The 15,841-nt window shown below is 39.2% G+C and overlaps 1 protein-coding gene across 1 annotated transcript in view; it reads right to left on the bottom strand.

The window, feature by feature from the left end:
* The window catches only part of DOCK8 (dedicator of cytokinesis 8), a 132,302-nt gene extending 118,488 nt beyond the window's left edge, over positions 1-13,814 (bottom strand). Inside the window, exon 1 of the mRNA XM_073345216.1 lies at positions 13,613-13,814. Within this exon, the coding sequence (XP_073201317.1) occupies positions 13,613-13,665 (53 nt within the window). The 5' untranslated portion in view covers positions 13,666-13,814. The remainder of the gene's footprint in view (positions 1-13,612) is intronic.
* Positions 13,815-15,841: the final 2,027 nt, after the last annotated feature.

Here is a 15,841-nt window from a genome sequence, read left to right as displayed (position 1 = left end):
ACATTAAACAGAATTATGCATCCATTTATGATTTTCTGTAAAAAAACCCAAACATGTTGCCTATGCTTAACTTTATGTTAAACCTTTGTTAATCTGAGGAATGGACCTGCTTGTCCAATAGCGATGAAGCAAATCATCTACTAAAATAACTCTTCTGTGGCTTTATTCTCAGGTTTGAGAGTTCTCTGGTTGCAACAAACAAAAAATTCTGCTAGAGAAGAAATTAACCGGGGGGGGGGGGGGGCGGAACCACAACAGGTCAGACTACAACCCAGCTCTTTAGCTACAAAGCATAGAAATCTATCTCAGAGATTCTTTTCCCTTCTCACTACCAATGGAAGTATTTTCTTTTAACAGAGTTCCCTGGTTTTCCTCTAAATTTCTAATCTGGCCTTCAGGTACCACAGCTCTGCTTCATTACCTCCTTCTTCACAGGTGTGGTTGATCTGGGCTAGCAGTTCACTCTTTGTCTGCTGCTGCTCAGATCGGGCCTCTGCACTCTGTCATGGCCTTATTCAGGGTCTATCAGGTTAAGAAATACTCTGCTTAGGAAGGGAACAAAAATCCCAGACTGGACAACTGAATTTTAATTGCTGGACAGTCGTGCAACGTCTTCCCAAAGTCAGCATGGGGTGCAGCAGACTGTACAGAAATGGATGAAGAACTCTGGGACAGAACATCATCCTCATCTTTATGTTGTCAGCTAGTTAGTAGGAAACTCAGGCAGAAGGCCAGTTTTCATTTTCATCCGTGGTTAGACATGCCAGTCATTCAATGCACTCAGAATTTTTAAGCACTCCAGTTTAGCTGCTTGTTCTTCAGGGAGAGGAATATAACATACACACAAATTAACTTTAAGTAAACTATTTCTGGCAGTGTGGGGGAAAGAGCAACCACATTTCCCTACCACATAAACAAATTGAAGACTCAGGATTCGGTCACCTTGGTCCATGTGCTTGTGTATTTTTAAAATCATACTCTGTGGATCAAGCACAAAGGATATGAGGTAGTACAGGAGATTTGTTTGTGCATGCAATGGTGGCTTCTGTGTTTAAGGTATTAAATGTATAGAACAACATTTTATGTTGTCTCCCAATCTCATTATTACTTGCTAGGTTTAGAGGAGAGAAAACAGCCAAGGAATGCATTTACTGTATTTACTTTTTCAGCTACAGTTTTTCATGTGATCAGTACACTGGCACTTCCTGGAAAACAAGGAGCTATATGAAACTTGAAGATTCAGTTTAATGCACCTCTGTTCTCAAACTGCCTGTAAATACATAAAATTAACTTGTAAAAGTGGATGTAAAAATGGAATTGGACACATTAGATCGTTCCTGAATGACTTCACACAGCATTAATTTTGAATGGAAAATTATTTTTGTTTGAAAAAATGGGATCTGTGATTAATAAAGCTCATCTGTTACCCCAATGTGACTGAAAAATGTAAACAACATACAAAATTATATACATAGATCACCTGTACCAGAAAAATTAATCCAATTTTATCTAGTCTTATTATTCAGTGCTTGCTTCTGGGTTCTCTCATACTAGTTTACCAAAAAAACTTAGATCAAAAGTTCCTTTAATGCACTTTTGAATAAATAAGACTCTGAACTAAACCATTAAATATGCATATCCCGTAGGAAAGCTGGATCTGGATCCAAAGTTAAAATTTGCAGCTAGGGCGCCTCTCTGCTTGTTGCTGGGCTGTTTAAATTGCTTTCTGTAGAAAATCTTGGATTGTCAGCAGCATAGTCTAACCAAATCAAAAGGATGAGTCCTCGACTGTTCTATCAGAACAACTTCTAAGATATTTGTGCCTTCATTTACACCCAGGCTAATATTTTGATTTAGTATGTCATAAAGCAAATGACAATATGCTCCTTTTTAATTTGTTGCATACTTGTGCTGTCTACAGCTTCCTATCAATCCAGAAACATATTCCAACAAAATTATTATAAAGAGAGTACAAGGACATTTTATTCCAGCTCACAACTTCATCTGAGCTCAAAATAAATGTAGTTCCATACTGGGGCAGAGAATATAGTTTTGGACTTCTTACTCTTGTTATTCAATATTTCATCCAGCAGAAACACAAGGCATTTCCACTCAGTGTTTATTTTCAAGCCAGATACAAAAACTATACCATTAAAAAGTTTTTCAAAGCAAATCCAAGGACTGCATTAACAAAAGGCTACTGCAATAAAAGCAACTTTGTAAAATTTACAATTAGCTTAACAGTTTGAAACTTTTTCTCTCTCTTTCCCCCCACCTTACCCTTGGCGGGGGGGTGGGGAGAGGGAGACTACTACCAAAGCTTAGAAGTAACTAAAAGACTCAGACGTTAAATCTGGCAATCAGTATCAGTCCATGGAATTAAGTCCTTCTTTTTCGCTACTAACTAAAGACCCATGTCTGGACATTTTTCTCTGGAGGGGAAGGGACCTTTCCTTCCATTCTGTATCATGTTTCTTTTACAGATGGCATCTTTGGAGGAGTTCACAATACCATTCATGTGAATGAAACGGATGTATCCTACTGGCTGTAATAACCAGCAAGGCCACTTCAAAAGCCACAGGGACAGCTAAAACAAATCAGCTATTACACAGATTAGCAATAGGAGTTGGAAGAACATTATTTGTGCTTTGACCCTGCCGTGCTTTGACCCTGGTTCCCCAAGGAGGCAGAATTTTGCGTATTCAAAGTTGTGGCATTTTTTTGGCGTGCCTTGCAATTTGTTTCAGAACAGCAAGATTGGATCCCTGTTGTGATGTTTCTGCTGACACATTTTTGGTCTTTATACAGTTTTCCTGTGGCTGACAGCTTTATTACTGCTTCCTTAGCTATTATTCAATTCTAGTTTAGAAGGTGCAACTGCTACTATGTTTATGTTCCCCTGTGGCTTTAAACCAAGGGGGACATTGAAATAGGGTTGGCTACTATTGTAAACAAAATAATTTCCCCCAAATTTGGACAGTTGCTTTTATTATTATTCTTTGGTCATTTGGAAAGCAGACAGGAGGGTATAAGCCTGTTGCTGATTCATTCAAAATTAGTGAGAAGCAGGTGTGTAATTGGAATATAAAGTAAAACTTGATTGTCATTTTGTCAAATGTGTGATTTGCATCATGCCCAGCACCATGATATCTTTATACATGTAAGGACTATACAGTCGCTATTGGTTGGGTATTGCCTGTGATGATGATGATGATGATGATGATGACTGATCATGATTTAATAGTTGTGTTGCAGTAGTTCCCAAAGGTCACAGTAAGGATTGGGGTTGTGCTAGGTGCTGTATACATATATAGAGAGACACAGCTCCTGTCCCAAAGAGCTTACAATCGAAACAGAGTGACATTAAACATTAATAAACAGAAAGGCTTACATTGTTGGGGTTTTTGTTAGGGTTGTTGTTTCTGAAGGTAATATGTGTCTGAGACACTACTTTTTTCAAACACACACACACTGTTAAGAGTCCAATCTCTCTCCCATTATGGTTTATATGAATTTTAACTTTGACATTTACAGGAGCCAAAGCAGCACCTATAATTTATCCACAAACTGGAGTAATTGGGAATGCTCCTGTGAGTAAGAAAGCCTGCAGAATTTGGCCCTAAGTTTACAAATAAATTGTTACAAAGAGACTTTAATGTATTTTTTATCTGATGACTCTGGAAATAATTTCATTAGAACATGGAAAATTAAATCGTTTGCACGCAATTTTTTACTAGCAGCTAATGATATTTTCAGACAAAGATCAAACAAAACGCCCAATGTGAACACTTTCAAGCTTTGGAAAAGCTTGGACTCCTGTTTAATTTTACTTTGGGTAAGGGTTTTGCTGCTGTTGTCATTATGTTTATCGCCAAACACAGATTACACAGTTATTGATCTAAAATACATGGTATCCAGTCACGTTCACCTGCACTCTAAGGAAAAATACTAGCACCCAGTTTGGCTGTGTGACAGATTACTGAAGTCTAGAAGGAAAGAGTGGTTCCTCAATTTCTAACCTATTCTTAAAAGTTATTTAAAAAGCAGACATTTCATATAAGCAGCAGGGCAGCGGATGATTAAAAGACCACAGAGGAAGAAGTGGTACTGTGCCTACTTATGTTATATCTTAGCAGAGAAAGGATTTCCTCCAGAGCACAGTTCTTGGTTTCAAGACAGTGGTTGTACAAGTTAAACCTACAGCCTTAGTTACAATAAACTTGATATTCTAAGGACTTCTACAGCAAGTGAGATCCGTTGAACTCAGATATCATTACAGAAAAGAACAGATTTTGACTTAAAGAAGAGAAAGACCTTTGTTACAAAACCTGAAACAAACCAGAACAGGTGAAACTGGCTTTACCTGGCATGTTTTCTATAAAGACAAAACTTGAACCAGATATTTTAATCTTCTGGCAAATCACATCTGAATTTCAAGTGAACCTGGCCCAGGTTTTTTGTTATTTTGCATGGAAATCATATCAGATTCAGTGGTTTTACATGGCTTGATACCAAACCAGATAAATCCTGGCAATTCTGGCAGAGTTGTGCTATGAATTTTGAAGTACATTCAAATAGTCTGAGAATGAAGTAAATGATGGACTCTCAAAGGTTCCATAATAGCCAGCTTGTGAATGGAAACATGCAGAGTTGGCCCTTTGCTCTGACTCTCACTCCAACATGCCACTTTCTCCTGCTATGTGAGAAGTAGCCAACCTGCAGGGATTTCAGAAGGGAACGATGAAACACTTTTGCATTACATCATGCAGTTGTGGATTGCATTGTGGAGTAGTTTCCTTGGTCACTAGAAGCGATGTACAAGCAGCTTCCCAAAATAAGAACAAAGCTCTCACATGAGACTGGTATGTCTTAGGGTTGCCAAGCCTCCAGCATTGGCCTGGAGTCTCCAGGAATTAAAGATTAATCTTTAATTAAAGATTATGTCATGTGATGAAATCTCCAGGAATACATACAACTAAAATTAGCAACCCTAAATTTTCTGCAAAAGGCCCATGAAAAGAAGCTGCAGATTCTGGATTTGAATTTGTTCAAAGTTTGAGGATATTGGAGCTGAAGTTTTGATTTGAGCATATTTTACTGTAGTTACATTTTTGATGGCAAGCATGAAGGTGGGTACATTATCAATTAAACTCTTTCCAGGGTATTTTTTTCTTCATTAGTGATGATAGTCTAAAGTATGTTTTTTTAACACCAGAAAACTTCTAGTTGAGGAGGAAAAATGGCAAATAATTCCAACCGTTCCAATAAACTATCATGTTTGACTACTATATAACCTAAAAGTGGCAGAGGATGTGGAATATGTACAGTTTGCTTCCTTACCAGTTTTCACAGAAAAACAGAAGTAAATGTTTAGAAAGATGAATACAAACCTTCCCGCCTGGCATCAGATGGGATTAACATTTTTCTCATTCCACAAATGTATTTTTGCTGAGTAGGATTAATGTTTGCCATGTCATAAACAAAAGAACTGCTCCATAAATTACAGCATAAACATCTTAAAGTACTTTAGATGTTTAAAGTAAGTGTGAAATCTGTCATCAAAAGGTATAATGACACTTTCCACAATGCTGTGACACAGAGTTTTGTTGGTCAGAGACTAAATTTTATTTCCTGTCCCTGGTCATCTGCCATGGGTCATAGAAAAGAATAATACTATCACACAACAGGGATTCCACTGATTCTAGTGGTACTGTTACCTCTTTCTTTAAAAGAAACAAAAACAAAATAGACCCCAAATACAATTAAAATATGATAGCCTTCACAAATAACTACTATAACAAACAAATGGAGATATCTAGAACTATCTGACTCCCTGGCAGATGACGATTATTCTGATGTTTACTTAATATCTATTCGTAATGTCTGTCACTGAATGAACCTCAGTGGCTTTCTGATTCCATGGCTACTTCTTATTCTAAACAGTTCTTTCTGCAGTAGCTTCTTCAGCAGCCCACAGTGGATCTGCATTATGGAGCCTGCATTTGCTGCTCCTGGTATTTTTCACTGATACATGACTGGACTGGGTGTCTACGTACTCCTAATTGCTGACTTACTTCAGTGGCTGTTCTCACATCTTCTTGTTTGGATATGGTTATAAACCAACGGGCAGATTCACCAGCCAGAGAAGGTAAAACATTTAAGTCCTTTTCCTCAAGGCTCCCTTTATTAACTCAAAAAGATGAAAAATCACTTGGCAACAACCACCACCTTTTTAGCTTTCAGAAAGCTGGAAGAGGATATGTCCCTCTGCTTTCTTTTTATAGTCCCACCCTAGACCAGCCATGTAATAGGCAGTGAACCTTTCTACCTCTTGTACATTGGGCCATAGGAGTGCCTATACACTTTGTCACAGTGATGTATATGCATTCTGCAATGTTCGCCTACAAACCTACCTGAGCTTTGGTCTTCAAAAACAACAGACGCAACCAAATTTCCTCCTATGATGTGTTACCTCTCTAGTATGTTTTTTCGCTATAAAAGCCAGACACTTGCCCCAAATAAACACATCTGTGGCAACAAGAAAGATACTTATAGAGATTTCTTTAAACATTATACATTTGAATTAACCAATTAGGATTATGGTGGTAATCTTGAAATAATATTTGTATAATTTAGAAATACAACTCGGTGTCCGTTCCGTAGCTTGCTCCCATGCTAATTCAGAGCCCATCTACACTGCATGAAGAAACATGGGCTAGCACAGTTCTTTGTCAGGGTTAGGGACATCCATATCATCACTCATTTTATTGACAGTGTATAAAACATAATAGGCTACAGACTAAAACACAGGCTAAAAGGTTATTCCTTAACATGGTTACAGAATTGTCTCTTCCCAACCACACTGGAGATTAAAAAAAAAAAAAAAAGCTATAACACTGTTATTTTCCTGTAGCGAGATTCTTAGGCATAAGGTTTACAACATTGTTTAAACACACAGTTTTAATTTGGTTGTGGTAGAACTGGGTAATAACATAGTTTGATGTGCCATGTGGAGGGGGCCAAACCTTGAGTTTAAAATGTGCTTTAGCTCAAGTAGAGATCCAAGCCAAAACATGATTTTTTAATCCTGTTTCTAAAACATGGTTTGGATCCCTCCACAATGGCCAGTTAAATTGTGCCTCAAGCAAATGTAAAGTATGATTAAGAGAGTTTTAAAACATATTAAAAAGCACTAGGCCTCATACTAATTTCCCTAGTCATTAGAAACACACTGACAAAGGCAAATTTATTATCTATAGGGCTGATGAAACAATAACCTTACAGACAGTTGAAAAGCTTGCTGTGTTATCTGTAAAGCTTTTTACACTGGATGTGATCCAACACTTCACCTAGTATAATGTTCCTGACTCCCTCTGTGGTGAAATTACTTAAAGCTCAGTAGTCCCTGTAAGGCACATCCCTCCCTTGGAGTGGGGAAGAGGTGAGGTGTAAAGATGCATTCTCCCCCAGGAAGTACCCAAGACACAGTCTGCCTTAGGGAGCAGCAAATGCAGGCACACAGAGGCATATCATGGGGTGGAGCTTACTCCAGAGGTCCTAACTGAGGTATAGTGGGGGTAGAATCGTGGTCCCAGCGCTTCTCCACCAATGCGATGATCCCCGGGAGCAGTCTGGATATACACACATGTGCAGTGAATGCAATTGCAACTGACCCTTCTGAATACTGTGTGACGGAGAATGGCTTAGGCCCTGATCCTCAAAGATATTTAGGCACCCAACTCCTATTGATGTCTTGTGCTCTCTCCCTTCTGCACGTCTCCATAAAGGACAGGCATAATCTGGTTCCTGTTTAAATACAAGCCCAGAAGATTCTAGGACAACAAAGCCATGATAGCAAAGAGAAGTCCTTTCAAAGGTTTGCTGTGAGGAAGGGGGAGACATATGGCTTTTTGTGAAGATGTTCACGTGAATAAGGCTTGTAAGATTTAGTCCTCAATAAATAATTGGAAAAAAGTGAGTCACTATTAAGATCTGTTCAGCGCCTCTACCAGTGATGTGCAAAGGGAAATGCATATTTTCCCCTCTTGGGAAAACGTTCCAGTATGCCTAGTGACAAAAGAAGGAAATAAAGAAAAGTAAAAATGAATGAAAAAGAAATAGTAGTATACAATTATTTTTAACTGATATTCCTAGCATAGTTTGTCAAGAATCCCCTATAGCTGAGGCAAAAGGATCTAAAACAAAAATAATAGCATACTCAGTATTTAACAACCAGGATACATCTCTATTCTGCAGCCTCTCTGCACATGGAATTCCAAGTAATTTCACATGGAAGATTTACAGAATCAGCCCCATAATATTTAATTTTATGTAAATAAAAGTCTAATGAAAATTGGCCTTTGTAATGAAGGAAACTACTAATAGAAAGGCTGTTGCATATGAAATATGAAACGGATATAAATCCTATTTTATTCTTAATCTGTTATTAGTGGTAGATGATGCACACGCCAAATACAAAAACACTATTATCTCACAGATGTAGTATGTGAAAAGCAGTCTGTTCCCATAACAACAGGCAACTTTAGACTGTATTTTTCATCATTTCTAGCAGCAAAGATTAGGCTCACAAAATGAAAAATCTGTTTTAAAAAAAGGCTCAATAATGATTTTCTAAGCCACTGTGTATTGTATATTTAAGGAATGGATTTCAAATGCATTCAAATTTATTAACATTTGAGTGCCTTTAAATGAACTAACTAGAGGCATGATCTTGCAAAACCTTACTCACTTGAGAAAATCTTGCTTACGTGATTAGTCCCACTGGAGAAAGCTCATGTGATGCAGGCTCAATCCTGCACAACCTTTTTGTCACATTCGGCTCTTACTTGTTCGTGCAACTAATTTATTAGATAGATTTGATAAACTGTAAAAAAGGTAATTTATCCTATCACTGCCATGCCAGTATAAGTAATTGAGAGAATGGCTAAATCGTCACCCTTTATATTAAGGGTGCATTTATGTTCATAAAGGATTAATAAAAGATTAATTGATGTTATAAGCATGCTACATACATGAGAAGTATGTGTTATAGATGGCTATAAGAACATCAGTAGATGGTATTAATTTGATTATAAGCCATGGATATAACCAGCCTATTGACCTAACAATTTATTAAAACATCTATCAATAATTTTTAGTTCTTTAAAACACATATATTAAGGTATCCTTAATATAAAATGTGATCAGAAGGATACATTTTTAGTACACTTCCCAAATACAAAGAATCTTTTTGTAATTTTGTTAACTACATTCTCATTACAAAAATACAAATTCATTAAAAGAAATAGCTTGGCCTAAGCATCAGAAGTTCTGGAATAATACACATGTATATCTTTTTGACTTGCAGATAATTAATATCTTGTGTTTATCAATATAATAAATGGTTTTACGCAATCCAGTGCAAAATGTCCATGCCAGGAACCCATAAATAGGCACAAGGGCACAACTATTAAGGCACACTGGATGCATTCTGTTCTGTCTCTGAGACCATCTTACCCTGTATGCTCCATCTCTGCAGTCGTGATAGGCTGTCATGCTCTTGAAGTATGTCCCTAACTTCTGATTAGTTTGAACTAACTCACTGAGGGCATTCTTAGAGAAAGATCTTTGCCCTTTTATTTAAGCTTGATACACTTTAGAAGGTAATGTAAGATGTACCTGGTCAACCCAGCTATTTGATGTTAGCTTGGTATAACTGGGAAGGTCACTGGATCACCTTATTTGAATTGGATTAGGTGAGGTTGGATATGCCTACCCTGCAAATTAAGGTGTGATTGCAGGACTGGGTCGTATTGGCTATGTGTGAACCAACACATAGTAAGAGACAGTCCCTGGCCTGAAAAGTTATAATCAAAGGCCCTTGTTCTGCAACATACATGTGCCATGAGCAATTTTATGCATGTGAGTAGTATAGTTAAACACTTGCTTAAGTGGCTGGAGGATCAGACCGCACAGGATGCAACTGACTGGTAACAAGCAAACAAAAGGAGTGGGGGAGGGAAGATTAGGGTAACAGTGACAGGAAGGCATGCTTATGTATACAGACTACATGCAAAGCTTGCAAGTTTGAAGGTATTTTAAGAAATGAATAAAAATGAGACATGTTTTAAATTAACATTGCTTGTAACATGATAACTGTTCCCCTGCACTGTTTGTAACCCAAATGACTTGCACTGTCCTAGTGCCTGAAAACCAACAAGTGAAATTATAAAATAATTTATAAAATAGACACCTCTATCTTCACTGTAAAAAGTGAGACAAGTGCAAACATTAAAAGCTGAGTGAAGGAAATATTTAACAAACAATGTAAATAGTGTAAAGTGAAATGAAATGTTAGTACACTTTCAGTTTTAGTGATCAAAGGTGATATTTATAGGTAAAGAATACTTTTTACATGACAGTAAGAAGGTGGCTGGCCCTTTAAACAAAAGGCCACTGGGTGTACCTCCACTTGTGACTGATCATCTGGGGGACAGCTGATGCTGGGATCAAACTCTTTGGGGACAAGGATCATCTTTTTGTTCTGTTTGTACAGCATCTAGCAGAATTGGGTCCTGGTTCTTAACTAGGGCCCCTAGGCAGTGCTTACATAATGGTGGCAGCTGGGGTGTCAATCACTTTCTACAGAAATGAAAGTGACATCACTTCTGGCTGTCCTCCTGCCCTCCACCAAACCTCTCTCCTGCAACCTCAGCCCCATCAATTCTTCCCCCTCAGCCTCACCTCTGCTCCTCCTGAGCTCTTGGGGTTCTCCAGTCCCCTCTCCCAGGCCTGGGGGGCTGTAGTAGGGTCCCCTCTTTCTCTTCCCAGGGCTGGTGTTGCAGGGAGGGAAAGAAGAGGCGGGAGGAGTAGAACTGCCATCCTATTGCTCATAAGAGGGGACGAAAGGGGAGGCAAGGGCAGAGGAGAGGAGAGAGTGGAGCCATTCTGAGCTGCTGGGCTTTTTCTTCTGGCATGTCCCTCCTGCGAGAATGGTGTTGCCTCCAGAGGGGAGACTGGCTGCTCTAGGCCAGGAGGTGGGGAAAACAGCCAATCAGAGGGGGCTTAATATAAAGTTTATTTCACCCGTCTGAGAGCTGTTGCAAGCAGGCACACTTTAAGCACTGCTGCTAGGTGCTACAGTGATACAAATAAATAATAATAAAGTAAATAATTAAGAAGTACCAGCAAGTAGTTCAGTTCTGCTGGATAGAAGCAGGAAATAGGCAGGCTCCTACAGGAGACCCTGGGGCAAAGGAAAGAACCCAGGTTATATAGGATTCTCAGGCAGATGTCCTGTAGAATGCTGCAGGGAGCAGGCTAGGAATAAGAAGGGAGAGGAGAGGCTTGCCTAACTCCCAGACAGGAGGCCTGTAGAGAGTAATCCAATAGGGAGCAGATAGGCCCTTCCAGAAGCCCCCTCAGGGGAAAGGAGACGACTGGTAAATTGAATTTGTGTTTAAATGTTTCATTTTGAAGGAATAAAACCAAAACCCTGAAGAAAGGAGATTAGAATTCCACGGCTGGAGCATGTTCTATGCTGCATGGGCTGACGAATTAGCCCATTGATTTACAGTTACTTATCTTGACAGTGTCTCTTGAAAAAAAAAAGCGAACATTGCTGCTGTGCATGAAGTTTGCTTTTGTTGAAGACCAAGAGCCAAGTGCTACTGTCAATGGAATAATTCACATAACACGGCAAATAGGATTTGGTCCATATAATAGTAATCTGTCACTTTTGAAGAGGGGACTAGAACATAATTTCTGCTAGTAAATATACACAACTTTTACCATTCTCGTCACTTTTCACATATGTCAGCTCTATAGAACAGAACCATTCCTGAATAATGCTTGTAAACTAAATCTAATTATTGTTAAATTATGATCATAGATTCAGAACATGATGGATTTCAATCTTTGTTTGTTTCACTACACAAACATTCAGCATTGACACTGCAAACTATAAGACAAATTTAAAAGGAAAACAAAACTATTGGTCTAATTTCACAATTTTTCTCTTTAGCCAATCTTAAATGAGGCTTGGATAGATAATGCATAAGGCCAATTTCACTGGTATGCTTCAGCAGCTTTGGCAATACAAAGTAACTGTAAACAGTATAAAAGCAGCAAAAAGCAGCCAGAGTGACTGATGAATCTGGCCCTAAAGGTAGAGAAACTGTAATACGACCCAGTCCTTCACTCCTTACTCAAACAAAGGTCCTGCTGAAGTCAATGGAAAATTTGCCAAAGAAAAGAGTGTTGGATTAAGTCATCCTTTGGAAAATCTTTCAATATAATCCCACACGGTTGTAAAGAATATATTCTTCCAGCAACTTGAAATGAACTCTTGAAGGGTTTGGAAAGGTAAAATGATGTGCAATTTGTGATGGGACAATTATCATGGGAAAGACGTATATGTATGATAATATAATCGTTTTCCTTAATAACTGTAAACGCCATCTCTTTCGACAAATTGCTGAGGAAGTGGGGTTCTATGCATTTTGGGGTGGGGGGGCGCTCTGGCACAGAGATGGTCTTGCTCACTGTCAGTAATAAAATCATTATCCTGTTTGTTCTTAGACATATTGGCAAACTCAGTTAATTTGTTTTTAAAACCAACTACCTGGAACTGAGGCTTTTGTAGTGAGATAATTAGGCTGTACAAAAGAGGCCCTGTATTTTCTCTTAGCCTAACAACACCAAAATAAATGTCTTGATTTCTCAATGCTACCATAACACACACACCAGCTGAACAATCAGTACTTGCCTCTGAGAAAAGGCCACAGTTTAAACTCTATGAGAATGAAAGATTAGCAGTAAAAGGATGGCATAGTGGAGTTTAAGGTTAGTCTTGACAGGGTAAAAATTAGAATCACATTTTTCATTTTAAATCCTCTGGTGATTCATAATATAAAAAGGCAGCATGTGAGAAAAATGCTAGGTGTCATCTTAATACTAACTGCATATAAAGAAAAACCTTGTGTTGCAAAAGTATCATCACAGTCATAAAACCATTTAGGCTCTTCCATCTGAAGAGGGGATCTCATACATATAAAACCTCACCCCACTATGTGAGGAGCAGAGTTTTCAAGCGGACGCAGGGCTTGTCCTGACAAAGGAATTAAACCTTAGTAGCAAACCACGTGAGGCATCTGACATGTCCTACCTGTCAGAAAAATAAACCCAGTATGCCGAGTGAATAAAGAACCAACACACACACAAATGATCAGTTTTTCCAGGGAGGGGATTTCTAGAGCGAGCTTCTTCAGGAGACAAAACAAAACAAAACAAGTTGAGTCTAGCCAAGGATACTGCTGTGCCAAGAGTGAACAAGAACGAGACTTTAAAATGTGAGGTGTCCATTGTCTTATAAAGCAAAATTCACGATGCGAGAGACATGCTTTAAACTTAACCCACCGAGCCGGAGCCTCCCTCCATAGGAGGGAAACTTTGGCAGAGCTCCTTAGCTATCAGGGGCGTGCAGATGGCTCCACGCCCGAGGTCTCGGTGGGACAGGGAACCCACACCCGAATCATTCATCTTCTCGCATGCAGAGCTGCTGCCTTCCCCACCCCCGCCACGGAAAGTTTAGAGGTCACGAAAAGTCTCTTACCTGTTGATTTTCAGGGCAAACGCCCTTCTGTCAGCTGCGGGTAAAGTGGCCATGCTTGACAGCGTCCCTCGGATTTTAAGATCCCTAGGAGGGGAGAGGCTGGTAATGTCCACCCAGGGCGTTTATGATGTGTACCATACCAAGGGCTAAAGAGAGACTTTCATCTGACAGTTCTGGGTGGAAACTTCCGCATTTCACCTTCCTCACTGAAATTGGCCAAGTGGGAGGGCTCAGCTACTGACTTACCCTCTAGAGACCAGCCTGCCCAATTCCGGGGCTCCCGGTGCGCTGAAAATCAAAATACCCGGAGCTGCCTGGGCATCCTTCCCCATCAAGCCCTCCCGTTTGGTAATTCTGGTAAGGATCCTGCCCGGCTCCAATTTTATAACAGGGACTATAATGGTCCCTTGATAGGCGGCTGGAAATTCAGCCCTCATTCTGAATATAGCTTTTCGACTTGTTAGAAACCTGCTTCGATATGTTTGACTGGTCCAGAGGGGTTCAAGCAGGAAGATGGGAATTTAAATAGGCACTAAGGATGGACTAGTTCCCCCACGGTAACCGGAGAGAGAGCAAAGCGTCTGTCTCCCATGCTGTTTGGAAACTTTGCTAATATTTCGGCTTCCTCTTGCACAACTGGAAGAAACGAATCTTTGCAGACTCTGAAGGAGGCTGACTCTTCTCAGTAGGTGTCACTCTCGCTTGTACTGAAAGCAACTTCCAGCGGACTCTGGGCTTGCAAGAAAACCATTACATTAGATTAAAGGGATTCTTCCAGTGAGGATCTCTACGATTCAGTTCTGATCCCATCCTTCTTCTGGGGACAAAATGTTTCCATGCAGCCTCTTAAGAAAAATTATGGCCATTTTCTAAGTTGTTTCCGCCATTCTTTGTACACAACAAATAAAATCCTTTCTGGGTGTGAATACTCAAAGGAGTAATACGGGATGATAAAATAGATCCTGTTGTTAAATAAATGTCATGCTCCAGTGAGTGGTAGGTACAACTAAATCCTCAAAGATGATCGTTCCAATCGTGTACCAGCTGAAAGGTGAACTCTCATTATAACTTAGAGCCAGGATTACATTAACACAAGAAATAGAGGAGGAAACGTTTTTCTCCTTCCAGTATGTCCCAATTTCCACAGGATGAGACGATACTGGATCTTTACTTAATATGCATTTTTACTGGTATAAATTTGTACATATATGTTACTGAATCAAGCTATGTGTAACAAAGGGGTGAGAGACAGAGACATATACTAGTTACCATTGTACAGTAACCAGAAGTTGGTTCTGTATAGTGGTGTAATTATATTCACTATTGTACTTCTTGTTCCTCCTTCTTTCCCTTCATTTGGGGAGGGGGAGTGTTAGCTTAAAAGGACATTTTACAGCTTTTTTAAAAAAAAATTTGCTTTCCACTGGTGTAGTCCTTGCATAAGGTACAGCTGCTTTTCAGCAACTTTAATTTGTGCCAGAGGCAGACAGCTATGAATCAGGGAGTCACAATCAGCTCCCTGACAGCACACTCCCTTGACTGTGACCACATACAGCTTGGGCACAGTGGAAAGTCAAACCCTTGATATTCCTAAAAAGTACTGTACAGACTAGTAATACTGGGTATTGTAAAACCCTATATTTCATTATTTGTTTATGGTAGCATCCACAATGTGCTAGGCACTTTCCAAACATTCAAGAAGCATCAGTCCCTACTCCAAGAAGCTCACAATCTAAAGACAGAAAGATAAGAAAACACAATGTAATGGAACAGAAATAACAGGAGGCAATTCCCCATTCATTCCCTAATTCATCTGTGTTAGCTGTAGTACTTTATACTGTAAAAATGTTTTATAATTTTTCCTTTTCTTCTTCTACAGGACCCACAGAGGGAATTGATCCTTGCTGCTCTTTCTTTTTAAAAATCATTTTTAAAATTCCTGTTAAATTAAGTTCATTTTATTCAGTACGCTATGTATTTTTCTAGATGTATTTTCAGCATTTCTAAGTGTTCAAGAACAGCTGAATAAATGCTTCAGACCCTGTTCTACTTACGAAAAAGGGGTGGGAGGGAATTGTTGAGTAAAGTTCAGCAAGTGTTTTATCGTAACAGCTCAAATGGCATGGGAGCATGGACCTCTACAGTCCTTGCTTGTCTAATGGAGTCCCCTGAGACATACAGTTCAAAGCTGTCCACTGCTAACTGATTAATCAGTACTACCATTAATAA

The sequence above is a fragment of the Lepidochelys kempii genome, chromosome 5, assembly GCF_965140265.1.
Source record: "Lepidochelys kempii isolate rLepKem1 chromosome 5, rLepKem1.hap2, whole genome shotgun sequence".
NCBI lineage: Eukaryota > Metazoa > Chordata > Testudines > Cheloniidae > Lepidochelys > Lepidochelys kempii.
Note: the sequence above shows the minus strand (reverse complement) of the source record. Positions and strands in the feature narration are given on the sequence as shown.